Here is a 17,922-nt window from a genome sequence, read left to right on the forward strand (position 1 = left end):
CAAATTAGTTTTAACAACAAGAAAAAAACATTTATTGAACATGAAAAGTTTGGTTACGATACACTATTTCTTTACTACCCCTTAGCTTCACAAATATGTTCAGTTGTCAAATATAAAACACCACTTTGAACCAAATGCTACTCAAACGATCTTCCGTGGATTTCTCTCCCAATCCCCCAGATGATTGTCACATGAGAATTTCCAAAGTCCACTCCCAAACATGTTTCAGTCTTCTTGCAAACAATGCTTCTGCTCGACTTTTTAACAAGGAATCCAGCACCAGGTTTTCCACCTCTTCTTTCAGGTTTCCTTTGTCTTCAATGCTTTTACACAAACTCAGTTACTCAATCCCCTACAGAATACTATTGCTTTAAACACTGAAAATCAGGATGCCAAACTTACAATTGCTTTAGATATGTGGCCTGTCTGTAGTCCACTTCTTCAACTCTTCTTTTCCCAGGTCTGACTTTGAATTGCATAAACAATATCCCGTTCCCAATGGCAGTTCCTCTATTTGTTTAACTTCTGAGGTCTTGGAAACTTCTCTTCATTTCTCTAGTTCCTTAACTAGTTGTTTCTGCAAGTTTCCTCAACTTGTTTTCTTAACCATTACTCCATGGTACTCTTCCAGAAAAACAGAGAGCAATTTTCTATCTCTAGCCTTGTAAAACAAATTGTTAATGAATTCAGTTAAAACTCCATTCAAGTATCCTTCCAACTTTAGGGTGCCTCTGGTTACGAAGCAACAAAATTGTGCTTTCCCCCAGCGTGTTTACTTTTCATGACTTAACCCTCTCTAATAATAATAATAATCTTTATTATTGTCACAAGTAGGCTCACATTAACGCTGCAAGAAGTTACTGTGAAAAGCCCCTAATTGCCACATTCTGGCCCGTGTTCGGGCACACAGAGGGAGAATTTAGAATGTCCAATTCACCTAACAGCACATCTTTCGGGACTTGTGGGAGGAAACCGGAGCATGGCCCTCAGTACTCTGTTTAGTGAAGACTGTCTTCCACCCAACACAGTGTCTATAAATCACACCAATTGGTGCTGATTTATAAGGCGGGTAATGGATTCCCGAAAGGTGTTTTCCGGAGGAAACCCATGCAGACATGGGGAGAACGTGCAGACTCCGCACTGATGGTGACCCAAGCGGGAATAGAACCTGGACCCTGGCGCTGTGAAGCAGCAGTGCTAACCACTGTGCTACCGTGCCGCATATTGCACGACAGAAGCACAGCTTGAATTAAAACCAAAAACCTCCAGATGCAAACACCTTTGTCTAACATGAATATAACTATTGGTTTGCTCCTCCTTACACAGACACACTAAATTAAACCCACTTAAAATTAGACCATATTTCTAATATTTAACAATATTATATAGATCCCTTGAAACTACCTCTGTCGTCCTCACATGGAGAAGAGCAAAACTAGAGGCCTCGTGATTGGTGATTCCTTAGACAATGAAGAGAAAACGAGCACCAATTAGATTGATTCAGACGAGCCAATTAACTTTGTTGAATAGCGAACAGGAAGATGAGGCTAATAAGTGACTCATGATGGTGGGAGTATCAATGGCTCCAAATCCATTACCCGCCTTGTAAATCAGCACCAATTGGTGTGACTTGTAGACACTGTGTTGGGTGGGAGACAGTCTTCACTAAACAGAGTACTGAGGGCCATGAGCCAATGTCGAATGTACTTGTCCACTCCTGTGTCCAGGGTTTCCTTCCATCCACTGTGAAACCTTGGGCAGTTCCTTGTGTGCCCTGTAGATGGTCCACACTGCAGCCTCTGGGCACCAGAGACAGAGGGGGTGGATATCGAGTCTAGTGGATCTACAAACAATCCAGTGTTAAACATTGATGTTTACCTCCCCAGTTGGACTGTCACAAGAGTGGAAAGGCGACACTCCACGAAACGTGACAGCACAGGAAGGTTCGTGTGTGAAGATTCCATGTCATTACAGTTATCCATCATATTTGGCAAACCGACCCCGAGGTGCAGTCTGGTTTAATACTGAGGAAGTGATTCCCTGGGCTCCGCTAGCCTTTCACTCCAAGGATCACAATTACGAGTCACCAAGATTCCGCCATCGGACCCGGCTGTCTGGAGACCTGAAAGACGGAGACTGTTCCCTGATTATAAACAACATCACACGGGAAGATGCGGGACCTTATTTTTTCAGGATAGAATTTGACAGTGGTCCCAGCCATAACTATTATCCTGCAACACGGCTTAATGTTTCTGGTAAGTGCTGTGTTATAATTACTCAACAATTCACAATGAATACTCATTGGGAAATAACACAAACTGGCGTTTACACATTAACACAAAACACAGCTTATTAGAACTCGTCTCCCGGAGTCTCCCGGAATTGGCGGGGCGGCCCGTACCGGCGCCAAGAGAAGCGTGAACCACTCTGACGTCGGGCCGGCCGGAAGTTGCGGAATCCTCCGCACTTCCGCTGCTTCAGACATTGTTTCAAATAGTCCCTGTTCTGCTCTAGTCCAGATTTAATTTCAGCTTGTCAGATTTCTGTGAAAGTAACGAGCCAGTTCAACCTGAACTGTGAGCGGCTCCTCCCCTCTCACCCGGGCATCTCATTTCAATGGTCTCAGTGTCAAAGTGCATTATTATTTTAGTTATTCGTTCATGGGATGTGGGCATCGCTGGCTGTGCCAGCCTTTATTGCCCATCCCGTATTGTCCTTTAGGGGGCAGTTCAGAGTCAACCACATTGCTGTGGATCTGGAGTCACATGGAGGCCAGACTGGGTAAAGAGGGCAGATTTCCTTCCCTAGAGGACATTCGTGAACCAGGTGGGTTTTTACGACAATCAACAATGGTTTTATCGTCATCATTAGACTTTTAATTCCAGATTTTTATTGAATTCAAATTTCACCATTTGCAGTGGTGGGATTCGAACCAGCATCCCCAGAACATTACCCTGGGTTTCTGATTTACTAGTCTAGTGAAAATACCACCACACCACCACCTCCTTCGATTGACAGATACTCCACTATGACAGAAAATAGGAAATACTTTATTGATCATTGGAATCTCTCCGCTCTGTTATCACCTTTACAAAAGGGTTTTTCTCTAGTGGGACTGTGATTTCTATTTGAACTGATGCTTCACATTATATTTATCTAAAATGATCCATTATATGTGTGTTAGATTTCACAGATAAACCCACAATATCCCCTGCTGAGATTATTGTAGGAAAGCGTGTGGACATAAGCTGCACGTTCAACACAACGTGCAATGGAACAGCACCTGTCTTAACCTGGGACACTCCCACTGACGTACCTGGATCAGTCTCAAACACTGTAACTCAGCATGGCGTCACTCTGACCTATACTTCTGTTCTGACCCTGACCCCATCACTCAAACACCACGGACAAAATCTCACCTGTAGAGTGAGATATCCATCTGTTTCATCGGAGCGGACCCTCGTACTATCTGTGCAATGTAAGCATAAACAAAATTAATTCCATATTAGCTGTATTAATCTATATTGTGCACAGCAAGATCCCAGAAACAGCACTGTGCTGCTGAGTACAAAAATTGTCCTTTTTCAGTGAGAAATATTCCCTGGGTGAATTCTTCCTTGTACAGTGTCTTGGAAACATATATCACCATCTCACAGGATGTGGAGATGTTGGCGTTGGACTGGGGTGAGCACAGTAAGAAGTCTTACAAAACCAGGTCAAAGCCCAGCAGGTTTGTTTTGAATCACTAGCTTTCGGAGCACTGCTCCTTCCTCAGGTGAATGAAGAGGTGGGTTCCAGAAACATATATATAGAGAAAGCCAATGATGCAAGTCGATACTTTGAATGTGAGTCTTTGCAGGTAATTAAGTCTTTACAAATGCAGACGGAGCATCGCGAGAGAGGGATAATCACAGGTTAAAGAGGTGTGAATTGCCTCAAGTTAGGACAGTTGCTGGATTTTGCAAGCCCAGGCCAGATGGTGGGGGGTGAATGTAATGCACCATGAATCCAAGATTCCGGTTGAGGCCGTACTCATGTGTGCGGAACTTGGCTATAAGTTGCTGCGATTCTGCGTTGTCACACGTCCTGAAGGCCGCCTTGGAGAACGAATGCGAAAGCCTACCATCTGTTCTGCCTTGATACAATTCACACCTCTTTAACCTGTGGTTATCCCTCTCTCCAGTTGCTCTGTCTGGACCTGTAAAGACTTGATTACCTGCAAAGACTCACATTCAAAGTATCGTCTTGCATCATTGGCTTTGTCGATATGTGTGTTTCTGGAACCCACCTCTTCATTCACCTGAGGAAGGAGCTGTGCTCTGAAAGCAAGTGATTCGAAACAAACCTGTTGGACTTGAACCTGGTGTTGTAAGACTTTTTACTGTCCTTCTGACAGGGCAGACGGGACCAAGCTCTTTAACACGCCATGTGTATATATATATATAGGTGTCAGAGACTTCAGGGGAGATGTAACATAGAGGGTGAGAAGTAAATATATAAAGAGATGGCATACATCATACATAACAAAGGCACAGATGTGTGTTTCAGTATTAAGATTCTATCTTACACTCTAACTCTGCTTTGACATTGCCTGTGTTGTCCTGCCTTCCACAGATAAGCCGGAGATTTCCCAGGAGTCAGGGTGCACCCGGAGGTCAGAGGGGCTCACCTGCAACTGCGTGGCCAACTCAAATCCGCCCGGAGACCTCACCTGGCACCTGCCCCATGCCAACATCAGTGGTAACCAGACACAGGGGCGTTTGGTGTCATGGTACAGAGATGGGCATCTGGTGATTGGCTCCCTGATCCTGACGGTTCCCCAGGATGAGGAGGAAGTGATGGCATCCTGCTCGGTTCGAAACCCGCACGGAGAAGCCATATTCAAGGTGTATCTGTGGGTCGAAGGTGAGAGAATGATTCGGGATCGATCTCCACTCGACTGGCTTGACCTCGAGTGCGAAATTCTCCTACCCGCCCCGCCACATTTCTGCCCCGACCGGCCGGCGGGAGTCTCTGTAACACTGGCCGGTCAATGGGGTTTCCCATTGTGGGGCAGCCCCACGCCGTCGGGAAACCCCCGGGCGCCGGCAAAACGGACACTCCCGCCGGCGGAGAATGACGCCCCTAAAGTCTAGAATTCCCTCCCTCACTCTCTCCACCTCTCTCCCCAGCTCCTTTAAGATTCTCTTTCCATCTAACCTCTCTGACCATTGAGAACAGGTCAGGGTCGATAGAGAGTCACTATTTCTGTGGGTTGGGGGATTTCGGATTTGGGGCAGATTGTAAAAACGAGAGGCGGACCCTTCAGGTGTGAAATGAGGAAACACTTAATCACAAAAAAGGTGGGAGAAATCTGGAACTTTCTTCCATAAATGGAAATTGATGTTGATCAAATTGTTCATTTTAAATCTGAGATTGAATCGACGTTATTTGTAATTAAAGATAATAGGGGATGTGGGGCAAAGGTGATTAAATGCAGAGAGGTTGCAGTTCAGTCGTGATCTCACTGAATAGTCAACCCAGCTAGATGGGCTGAATGACCACTTGTGCCACTGTGATCCTTCCTGTGGTCAATGTGGCTCAGGTCAATTTATTGACAGAGTGGGCAGTGGGAAACTGGAGGTTAACTCGCAATTACCTTGATAAATATTATATATGTAAATGTTATATGTATTACATTAAGATGGAAGATTTCCATTCATGAATTGGTCGGACAGTCCAGAAACATTCTTCAACCAATAAAGTTGTTTCAAAGTGCGATCACAGAGTCAAACACGGCTGCTGATTTTTGCACAGCAAGATCCCACACACAGCAGTGTGATAATGATCTAATAATTTTTTCAATGATGTTGGTTGGTACGCTTACAGAGATTATATACAAAAGTTGGGTCACTAATATCCCATCTTCACAGGAAACATGCCATCTTTACCCAGTCTGGGTGTATACGTGACTCCAGTCTCAAACTCCAACGTGTTAATTCTTAACCGTCCTCTGAACTGGTCTCCCAGTTTGTGTCAAACCAGTTGCTCACTGAAGACCCCCCTCTGCCCCTTCCCAAGGGAAAATTTGGGATGGACGATAAATGTCAACATTGAGAATGAATATTAAAAAATTGAGTGAGCATATCGCTTCTCAAGATACATAAGAGAATCATTGTAAAAGTGTGGCACAGTAATTAACGGCTGTTTTTACAGATAGAGACTCCAGTGAATGGACAGTAGGATTGCTCATAGCTGGGATCATACTCTGTACTTTTGTGGCTGGAATCTTAATCTTCATGTATGTGAAGAAGTAAGTCTGAACTTAATGTTTTATTTGACGTTTCACCAAATATTTATTTATATCTTTCTTCCTCAGTCAGTGATTCTTTTCCATGTGTTAAACACCATTGGTCTCTCCCTTATGTGATCTCTTTATCCCTGATGACCTGGAGTGTGTCTTTCATTGGTGGGCCACACGGGAGTACAGTAGTTAGTACGGTTGCTTCACAGCACCAGGGCCCTAGGTTCATTTCCTGGTTTGGGTCACTGTCTGTGCGATGTCTGCACGTTCTCCCCGTGTTTGCGTGGGTTTTCTCCGGGTGCTCCAGTTTCCTCCCACAAGTCCCGAAAGATATGCTTGTTAGGTGAATTGGACATTCTGAATTCTCCTTCAGTGTACTCAAACAGGTGCCGGAGAGTGGCGACTAGGGGCTTTTCACAGTAACTTCATTGCAGTGTTAATGAAAGCCTACTTGTGACACTAATAAAGACTATTGTTATTATTATTATTAAGTTGTGATCTGGAAGGTGCTGCCTGAATGGGCAAAGGAAACAGATTCAACAGGAACTTTCAAAAGGGAAATTGGATAAATACTCAAAGGGGAAAAATGTGTAGATATTTAGAGGAAACTGGTGGGGGATGGGGAATAAAGGTCATGACATTATAGTGATATAGTACCTGAGACATACTTACTGGACAAATCACAAGGCACCAATCACTTCTGGGGATGAGGTAAACACATTTTCATTTTGTTCAGACGAGTCACTTGAGAACACACATAGGAACAAAGCTTGAAGATATCTGAACTGTGTGTGTGTGCTCTGCTCAAAGCAAAAGTGAAACTCAGACTGGATCACTTGACAAATGTTGACAAATGTTCACGCTGTTGTGCTGACATCCCTTAATGGCAAATTCCAATAACCCCCTTTCTTTCCAAGGAGACATGCCCCCCCCCCCCGGCTCCCCGCTCCCGCTCCCCACTTAAGAACTATAACCATTTACAATACAACATAGGCGAGATTAGGAAAGAGGACCTGTTGGGGGTTATTAGGCGTTAGGAACAAAATTTTAAAAACAGGTGGCAACACGGTAGCATTGTGGATAGCACAATTGCTTCACAGCTCCAGGGTCCCAGGTTCGATTCCGGCTTGGGTCACTGTCTGTGAGGAGTCTGCACGTTCTCCCCGTGTGTGCGTGGGTTTCCTCCGGGTGCTCCGGTTTCCTCCCACAGTCCAAAGATGTGCAGATTAGGTGGATTGGCCATGATAAATTGCCCTTAGTGTCCAAAATTGCCATTAGTGTTGGGTAGGGTTACTGGGTTATCGGGATAAAGTGGAGGTGTTGACCTTGGGTAGGGTGCTCTTTCCAAGAGCCGGTGCAGACTCGATGGGCCGAATGGCCTCCTTCTGCACTGTAAATTCTATGATAAGGTCCTCGAAGGTCATAATCTCTAGATTGCTACCTGAGTCACATGCAAATTGGCATAGGGATGAGAAAATTAGGGAAGTAAACAAGTGGCTAAAGGAGTGGTGCGGGAAGGAGGGGTTTCATTTCATGGGGCATTGGAACAGGAGGCATCTGTATCATTGGGACGGTCGCCACCTGAACCGATCTGGGACCAGTGTTCTAGTGGAAAGGATAAATAGGGTGGTCTCAAGGGCTTTAAACTAGCAAGTATGGTGGAAGGGAAGGGTAACAGTATGGGAAGTAAAATGGTTAATGAGAAGCAAAGCAGCAGGTTAGCACTTGGAAAGATGGGTTCAACTACACACAAAGGAATGAAAAAATATAAAGGGACGAAGAACTCAGGAGGTGTTATTGATGGAGGTGTTAGGATTCAAAAAGAAGGTATAAAAGCAAGCATAAAGGCACTTTATCTGAATGCTCGTAGCATTCAAAACAAGATAAATGAGGTGACGGCACAAATCATCACGAATGAGTATGATTTAGTGGCCATTACAGAGACATGATTGCAGGGTGATCACGACTGGGAGTAAAACATCCAGGGGTATCAGACTATTCGGGAGGACAAACAGGAAGCTAAGGGAGGTGGTGTAGCTCTGATATTTAAGGATGACATCAAGGCAGTCGTGAGAGTTGAAAAAGGTTCTATGGAGAAAAAGATTGAATCCATTTGGGTGGAAATTAGAAATAATAAGAAGAAAAGGTCGCTGATAGGCATAGTCTATAGGCCACCAAATAACAAAATCATGGTGTGGCGGGCAGTAAACAAAGAAATAACTGATGCATGCAATAATGGTCTGGCAATTATCATGGGGGATTTTTTTTATTTTTATTTCTTTTTATTCTCCTGTTTTTTCACATTTTCTCCCACATTTACATCCATCAACAATAAACAATAATCAGCAAGATATGTCAGTCCCCATAATAACAACGATCCCATCTACCCACCAACCCCCAAACTTCAACCCGCATGTTTACATAAACAAATGACAAAAAGGAATCAGGGATTACCCGTAGTCACCCTTGATCTTACACAGCCGCCCCCCCCCCCCCCCGGCCTCCAGCTCCTCACGTCCACTGCTTCTTGTAAAACTCCTCCTCCCAACCTCGGTTCCTTCCCCCCAACCTTCCACCCCGGCTCGACCACTCGGACCCTATTCTGCCAGGCTCCGATGGCCGCAGCCCCTCCCCCACCTCACTCCCGTTCACTGGCCGGCTTAAACCAGCCAGCGTGGAGGCCCCCGCCCGGGTCCCCTTCCCCCTTGCCCGGCCCTAGGAAAGCCCAGAAATTCCCTTATAGCACTCAAACCCCGCATATCCACCTACACCCCAAAGAACCCTCATTTCGAGTGAAAGTCCCGTCCCTTCCCTTGTCCAAATATATACCACATTGGCTCCTTTAGTTTCTACACCCGCGCGCAGTGAATCATGGGTGATTTTAATCTACATGTTGATTGGTCAAACCCGGCCGGTCAGGGCAACCTTGAGGAGAAGTTCATAGAATGTTTCCTCAAACAGTATGTAATGGAACCCAGGGGGAAGCAAGCTATCCTAGATCTGGTCCTGTGTACTGACACAGGAATAATTAATGATCTCATAAATAGGGGTCCTTTTGGAAGGAGCAATCACACGGTTGAATTTAAAATACAGATGGAGCATGAGAAGGTAAAATCCAATACTGGGGTCTTGTGCTTAAACAAAGGAGACTACAAAGAGATGAGGGAGGAGTTGGCGAGGGTAGATTGGTAGCAAAGACTTTGTGGTGGAACAATTGAGGAACAGTGGAGGACTTTCAAAGTGATTTTCCCCAGTGCTCAGAAAAAGAATATACCAGTGAAGAGGAAGGACTGTAATCAGCCATGGATATCTAAGGAAATAAAGGAGGGTGGGGGGTATCAAATTGAAAGAAAATGCATACAAAGTAGCAAAGATGAGTGGGAAAGTGGAGGATTGGGAAATCTTTAAAGTTCAACAGAAAGCCACAAAAAAAGTTATACAGGTAAGTAAGATAGGATATGAGAATAATCGAGCTCAGAATATAAAAACATACAGCAAAAATTTCTACAAATATATAAAACAAAAAATAGTAGCTGAGGTAAACATTGGTCCTTGAGAGGATGAGAAGGGGGATTTAATAATGGGAAATGAGGAACTGGCCAAGGCATTAAACAGGCATTTTGTGTCGGTCTTCACAGTGGAAGACATAAATAACATGCCAATAATTGTTGTCAAGGAGGCTATGGAATGAGGATCCAGAAACAATCATTATCACTAAGGAGGTATTGATGGGCAAGCCAATGGAGCTAAAGGGAGACAAGTCTCCTGGTCCTGATGGAATTCATCCCAGGGTACTGACAGAGGTGGCAGGGGAAGTAGCAAATGCGCTCATGGTAATTTACCAAAATTCTCTTGACTCTGGGGCAGTTCCAGCAGATTGGAAAACAGCAAATGTGACGCCACTGTTTAAAAGAGGAGGTAGACACAATGCAGGTAACTATAGGCCAGTTAGTTTAACTTCTATAGTGGGGAAAAAGCTTGAATCTTTCGTTAAGGAAGAAATAGCGAAATAACAACATCACGGTGGGGTGGGCAACAAACAAAGAAATGACTGATGCATGTAAAAATGGTACAGCAGTTACCATGGGGAATTTCAATCTACATGTCGATTGGTCAAACCCGGTCAGTCAGGGCAGCCTTGAGGAGTTCACGAAAGGCAGGTCATGTTTGACTACTTTTTAGTGGAATTCTTTGAGGACATTACGAGCGCGGTGAACAACTGGGAACCAGTGGATGTGGTGTATCTGGATTTCCAGAAGGCATTACACAAGGTGCCGCACAAAAGGCTGCTGCCTACAATAAAGGTGTGCGGAGTTACGGGTAATGTATTAGCATGGGTAGAGGATTGGTTAACGGACAGAAAGCAAAGAGTGAGGATAAATGGTTTTTTCCTGGTTCGCAATCGGTGGCGAGTGGTGTGCCTCAGGGATCAGTGTTGTGCCCGCAATTGTTTACAATTTACATAGATGATCTGGAGTTGGGACCAAGTGTAATGTGTCAAAGTTCGCAGATGACTTTAAGATGAGTGGTAGAGCCAAGTAGGCAGAGGACACTGAAAATCTGCAGAGGGAAATAGATAGCTTAAGTGAGTGGGCAAGGGTCAGACAGATGGAGTTTAATCTTGATAAATGTGAGGTCATCCATTTTGGTAGGAATAAGAGCAAAATGGACTGTTATTTAAATGGTAAAAAAATTACAGCATGCTGCTGTTCAGAGGGACCTGGGTGTGCTAGTGCATGAATCGCAAGAGGTTGGTTTGCAGGTGCAGCTGGTAATTAAAAAGGCAAATGGATTTTTTCCCTTCATTGCTAGAGGGATGGAGTTTAAAAGCAGGAAGGTTATGTTGCAGCTGTATCGGGTGCTGGTGAGGCCACACCTGGGGTTAGATTCTCCGCCAGAGGGATGCTTAGTTTTGCCAGCAGCCCGGGGATTTCCCGGTGGCATGGGGCTGCCCAACAATGGGAAACCCCATTGAACGGCCGGCGTAAGGGAACATCCGGCCGGCGGGGTGAAACCGAAATGTGGCGCGGCGGGATGGAGAATCCAGCCCCTTGAGTACTGTGGTCTCCTTACTCGAGAAAGGATGTACTGGCACTGGTGGGGGTGCAGAGGAGGTTCACTAGGTTGATTCCAGAGTTGAGAGGATTAGCTTATGAGGAGAGACTAAGTAGACTGGGACGATATGGGGCATATGGATGATAAGGGAATAGTGTAGATGGGCTTTAGAGTGGTTTCACAGGTCGGCGCAACATCGAGGGCCGAAGGGCCTGTACTGCGCTGTCATGTTCTATGTTCTATGTTCTATGATACGCATTTGAATTGAGAAGAATGAGGGGGGAATCTTATAGAAACATATAAAATTATGAAGGGAATAGATAAGATAGAAGCTGGGAGGTTGTTTCCACTGGCGGGTGAAACTAGAACTGGGGGGGCAGAGCCTCAAAATAAGGGGGGGCAGATTTAGGACTGAGTTGGGGAGGAACTTCTTCATGCAAAGGTCGTGAATCTGTGGAATTTCCTGCCCAGTGATGCAGTTGAGGCTACCTCGTTAAATGATTTTCAGGCAAAGGTAGATAGATTTTTGAACAGTAAAGGAATAAAAGGTTATGGTGAGCGGGCGGTTAATTGGAGCTGAGTCCACAAAAAGATCAGCCATGATCTTATTGAATGGTAGAGCAGGCTCGAGGGACCTGCTCCTAGTTCTTGTGTTCTTATGTATATGTTTGGGGACCATTTCATAACAGCATAAAACAGGTTCACCAATGAGTCTCTAAAGTGTAGAGGTAATCTGAAGCTACACCCAGATTCTGTAATGGGAACCTTGTCTGAAGGTTTCTTTAATCACACACCGTGATCTGTGGCATTGTCATTCTTGGATGTCAATCTGAATAAATGATCCCACAAGATGTTTACATTGTCACTTATGAGTGATTGGTGCCTTTATAACAGCACAAGACTCATCACTATATCCTGTTGCACTTGGGTATTGTTCCTGATTTCATTTGGGATTGTGTCCGAGATGCAAAAGGACCAGGTGGTGGTTGAAGAGCTGGAATGGATCTGATTTGTCCTCTGTTCCATGAAGTTGAGCCGATGAATGTGGAAGTTTAACCTGATTCTGAACAGGCTTCCAATGTAGTCCAAATGATTTGGGGATCCATTGACTCTTTTGCTGTTGATGCTGATGTGTTTAGCCTGTGGAGACCTTTGTTCCCAATTGTTAGGCAAATTTTCAATTTGGATAGTCGGTCCGCAGCAACTTAATTCAAATTGGGGAGTTTAGCGGACATTTTGACAACATCCCTTTGACCTTCCTCCTCCTACAGTTCCTGGGATGAGAGTCGCTCTGGCTGCTTTCATGAACCTTTCCCAAGCTCCGGCCACAAAGACAAGTTTGTGATGGGAACACACAACCAAATAATTGCATCTTTATTTTTTATTCAGTCATAAATGGGGATAAAGGGGAAGATGTCTGAGCTGTGGGTGTGTACTCTGCTTAAAACAAAAGTAAACAAAGACATGATCACGTGACACACTTCCGTTCGAGTGATGTCATGCTCACATCCCTCAAAGGCATATCACAACAAGAGACAGTCCAGTGCGGGGATACGGTTACAGTGAGATCTATGTGTGTCCTGTACTGACTTCCTGATATATGATAACCACAGTGTGATATTGTGTTATTGCAGGAGGAAGGCAGCGACTGAGGAGAGAGATTCAGAGACCAGTGACATTGCATTGAGCCCCAGTCCACTCACGGTGAAGAACCAGGTACAGGAGCTGTTTACACTCACTTCAATCGCAGTGTGTAGACAATACATGTCCCAGATTCCCAGTTGGGTAGGCCACAAATATACATCTGTGGGTTCAGCAATGATTCAGCTCTCCCTCTCTCTCTCTCTCTCTATCACTCTTCCTCTATTGCTCTCTCCATCACTCTGAGCAAGAAGATTGTGAAGTGAATTTGATCCACACTCCAGAAATGCAAGTGTCGATTTGAAGCTGACACCACTCGGCAGAGCCAGTGTGGACGGAGTGCTACACTGCCGGAGCTTCAGTACTGAGGGGGTGCTGCACTGCCAGAGCATCAGTGCTGAGGGAGTGCTGCACTGCCAGAGCATCAGTGCTGAGGGAGTGCTGCACTGTCAGAGAGTCAGTACTGAGGGCGCGCTGCACTGTCATAGGTTCAGTCAAGAGGGAGTGCTGCACTGTGAGAGGGTCAGTACTGAGGGAGGGTTGCACAGCCAGAGCGTCAGTACTGAGGGAGTGCTGCACTGTCAGAGAGTCAGTACTGAGGGCGCGCTGCACTGTCATAGGTTCAGTCAAGAGGGAGTGCTGCACTGTCAGGGGGTCAGTACTGAGGGAGTGTTGCACTGTCAGAGGGTCAGTACTGAGGGAGCGCTGCACTGTCAGAGGGTCAGTACTGAGGGAGTGCTGCATTGTCAGAGGGTCTGTACTGAGGGAGCGCTGTAATGTTAGAGGGTCAGTACTGAAGGAGTGCTGCACTGTCAGAAGGTGCGTACTGAGGGAGCGCTGCACTGTCAGAGGGTCAGTACTGAGGGAGCGCTGCACTGTCAGAGGGTCAGTACTGAGGGAGTGCTACACTGTCAGAGGATCAGTACTGAGGGAGTGCTGTACTGTCAGGGGGTCTGTACTGAAGGAGTGCTGCACAGTCAGAGTGTCAGTACTGAGGGAGTGCTGCACTGTCAGAGGGTCAGTACTGAGGGAGTGCTACACTGTCAGAGGATCAGTACTGAGGGAGTGCTGTACTGTCAGGGGGTCTGTACTGAAGGAGTGCTGCACAGTCAGAGTGTCAGTACTGAGGGAGTGCTGCACTGTCAGAGGGTCAGTACTGAGGGAGCGCTGCACTGTCAGGGGGTCTGTACTGAAGGAGTGCTGCACAGTCAGAGTGTCAGTACTGAGGGAATGCTGCACTGTCAGAGGGTTAGTACTGAGGGAGTGCTGCACTGTCAGAGGGTCAGTACTGAGGGAGTGCTGCACTGTCAGAGGGTCAGTACTGAGGGAGTGCTGCACTGTCAGACGGTCTGTACTGAGGGAGCCCTGTACTGTCAGAGGGTCAGGACTGAAGGAGGGCCGCACTGTCAGACGGTCAGTACTGAGGGAGTGCTGCACTGTCAGAGGGTCAGTACTGCAGGAATGCTGCACTGTCAGACGGTGAGTACTGAGGGAGTGCTGCACTGTCAGAGGGTCAGTACTGAGAGAGTGCTGCACTGTCAGTGGGTCTGTACTGAAGGCGTGCTGCACTGTCAGAGGGTCAGTACTGAGGGAGTGCTGCACTGTCAGAGGGTCAGTACTGAGGGAGTGCTTCAGTGTTAGAGGGTCAGTACTGAGGGAGTGCTGCACTGTCAGATGGTCAGTACTGAGGAAGTGCTGCACGGTCAGAGGGTCAGTACTGAGGAAGTGCTGCACTGTCAATGGGTCTGTACGGAAGGAGCGCTGCACTGTCAGAGGGTCAGTACTGAGGGAGTGCTGCACTGTCAGAGGGTCAGTACTGAGGGAGTGCTTCAGTGTTAGAGGGTCAGTACTGAGGGAGTGCTGCACTGTCAGAGGATCAGTACTGAGGGAGTGCTGCACTGTCAGATGGTCAGTACTGAGGATGTGCTGCACTGTCAGAGGGTCAGTACTGAGGAAGTGCTGCACTGTTAGAGGGTCAGTACGGAGGGCGCACTGAACTGTCATAGGTTCAGTCTAGAGGGAGTGCTGCACTGTCAGGGGGTCAATACTGAGGGAGTGCTGCATTGTCAGACGGTCAGTATAGAGGGAATACTGCAGTGTTGGAGGGTCAGTACTGAGGGAGTGCAGCACTGAAGGAGAGTCAGGACTGAGCGAATGCTGCTCTGAAGCTCAGTGGAGCTCAAGTCACCAGATTAAGATTGCAACATGATACTGCCTTCCTCAGGTTAGTGAGAGGAACGGAGAGAAAAAAAGAAAACAGGAGAGAGTGTGAATGAGAGAGAGAGGATGCGATTCTCCAACCATGTTGCGCACGAGCGAGACCACAATGTGGCTGGAGAATTCCGGAGAGGCCTACAGTGAGCCTCTGTGCCTCACTGGATTTTCTTCTTTGAACATTACGATAGCGAGCATGAATCATTAACTTATTTTTTACATTCAGTTGTAAAATAACTGTTAAGTCACATTTGTGATGTCAGATGAATAGTTATTACAGTCATTATAAATTTAATCTGTTCGGTGGTCTCCTCGTTCTAGTTGATCTTCTCAGTGGTTTCGTCAAAGTATGCAAGTTACCTTCCACATTGTCTTGATGCATTGGTGCTAATGAAGGATTAGGAGAGTCAATGGCTTTGAAGTTGTCATCCTGAGCAATAGTGTTCTGAGTCTGAGATGGAACATGTTTTTATATTTGCAGCAATGCTCTTCTATTTCTACTGAACATTGAACCTTGTTCTGTCTGAACCAAGTACAATCTGGGTGCAACTTGTCTTAAAACCTTTGCAATATGTTGCTATCCACCATCAGGATTTGTTATTCGAACATAGTCTCCTTCTTTTAACCTTGATAAAGGTTTTATGTGCTTGTCATAGTACTCTTTTTGTTTTTGTTTTCGTAACCTTAGGTGGTTATGTATTTCTTGATGATCCATATATTGAACAGTGATCTCTGGTAACGTCTGAACATGCGATAACCTGATGGCAATGGGATAGCCCTGTGTGCCAACAGCGCCACAGATAAGTCTGTTGTTATCACTTGCCAGATTGAATAGTTTTTTGACTATTCCTATGCCTTTCTCTGCTTTGCCATTAGATTGGGGGTACAATGGGTTTGATGCGATGTGATTAAAATTATAACGTTCTGCAAATTGTGTGCACCCCAGCGCGTGAAGCAAGAACCATTGTCAGAGACAACGTGTAATGGAATTCCGTGGCGAGCAAAAACAGATCATATTGTAGATCTCGTTGTTGAATCATTCAGCGTAATCACCTCGGGATAGTTGGAATGGTAGTTAATTATGACTAGATAGTCATGACATGTAAAGTTGAATAGACCCAAACCAACTTTGATCCATGGATTGATGATGAGTTCATTTTCTTCCAAGCTCTCTTTGCATTGCACAGATTGATGCATTTGACAAATGCCGCATTGCTGCACATGATTGTCCACATCCTTACTGATTCCAGGCCAGCACACAGATTGTCTTGCTCGTCTATGACATTTTTCAATACCTTGGTGACCCTCGTGTCTCTGTTACAAGATACCCTGTCGGAGGCATGAAGGAATAACTATCTCCTGTCTCCTTTGAGTAGGAATCCGTTACTTAATGTGGGGTCATCTTTGATACTGCGAAAAGCGGAGCAACACCCATTGGGCCATCCTTCTTTGAGGTATTTGATTACCCTTTGGTGTGTCAAGCCCTGTTCTGTTTCTTCTTTGATGATTCGTAGCTTTCTGTCAGACACTGGTAGCAGCTCAGCAACAAATGAAGCTTGTGCGTCCCCAATGTGCACTATATTTAAAACCTTGGTATCAGCATCATTTGTAGTTCTTGATAGGGTATCAACAACAGCTAAGGGTTTTCCTGGCTCTTTATGCTGGTCATTCAAAGTCTTGGTTGTATGTATCCTTTCAATTAGGTTTAATTTATCACAAGCATCCACCCCAATCAGTGATGACTTATCATCTTCTACTATCTCAAATTCGATTGGTATTTTGATGTCACCATTTCTAACAATGAGACAGCAGGAACCTCTCATGGCTGTGCTATTCCCATTATAGTCAGTCAGCTGGCTGGTAGATTTCTGTATTTGCGGTATTGTACTGTATGCTCGTCTTAAATTCTTTTCGGTTATTAAATTTGCGTGTGCTCCTGTATCTATCTTAAATGGAATTTCTGAGCCATTTATTTCAAGTAGTCCAGTCCACTCTTTAATAATCTTTGAGAGTTGTTGTACTGGTTTGTTATCACAGCCCAGTGCATTAATCCGAGTAACTGCATCAACCATGAAAGTATTCTTTAGTGCGAATAGTGAGGAATCTTCATTATCAGTTAAGATATTTTGTCTTTTTTCTTCACTTTGAACATGGTAGGATTTTTAAAATTTGGTTACTGGAGTAGCTGGTGGGAAACGGCACTGTGCTGCAAAGTGATTGAATTTGCAACAATTGGAACATTGTTTGCCTTTTGCCGGACAATTGTTCTTACTGTGAGCGTGGCCACAGCGCGTGCACATCATCACGCTTGTAACATCACTTTCAAAATGGCCACCGGCTGTTGTACGCAGTTTTCTGTGCTGCGACACAGCATTAAGGGCGTCGGCCTTGTTTCCCGACTTCGTGCCTTTTTCGTTTGCCCTGAACTCCGCGTATTCAGAGGATGCTTGTTCACTGGCTTTGCACATATTAATCGCTTCATCTAGCGGCACAATTGGTCGTCTTAGCATTTTGTCTCCCAAACGTTCGTCATTAATGCTAAATGCAACTTGATCGCGTAGCATTGGATCAGCAATGGAGGAGAAGTTACACGACTGCACTCATAACTTTAAAGCATGATGTGGAGATGCCGGCGTTTGACTGGGGTGGGCACAGTAAGATGTCTTACAACACCAGGTTAAAGTCCAACAGGTTTGTTTCGAATCACTAGCGTTCAGAGCGCAGCTCCT

At 45.5% G+C, this 17,922-nt stretch overlaps 1 protein-coding gene across 1 annotated transcript in view; it reads left to right on the forward strand.

The window, feature by feature from the left end:
• Positions 1 to 17,922, forward strand: part of LOC140387062 (sialoadhesin-like) — a 185,835-nt gene that overhangs the window by 19,047 nt on the left and 148,866 nt on the right. The window contains exons 3-7 of the mRNA XM_072470073.1: positions 1,887 to 2,255; positions 3,185 to 3,478; positions 4,615 to 4,905; positions 6,196 to 6,292; positions 12,973 to 13,054. Of these exons, the coding sequence (XP_072326174.1) occupies positions 1,887 to 2,255; positions 3,185 to 3,478; positions 4,615 to 4,905; positions 6,196 to 6,292; positions 12,973 to 13,054 (1,133 nt within the window). The remainder of the gene's footprint in view (positions 1 to 1,886; positions 2,256 to 3,184; positions 3,479 to 4,614; positions 4,906 to 6,195; positions 6,293 to 12,972; positions 13,055 to 17,922) is intronic.

This window comes from Scyliorhinus torazame, chromosome 12 (genome assembly GCF_047496885.1).
Source record: "Scyliorhinus torazame isolate Kashiwa2021f chromosome 12, sScyTor2.1, whole genome shotgun sequence".
In the NCBI taxonomy this organism is placed as follows: domain Eukaryota; kingdom Metazoa; phylum Chordata; class Chondrichthyes; order Carcharhiniformes; family Scyliorhinidae; genus Scyliorhinus; species Scyliorhinus torazame.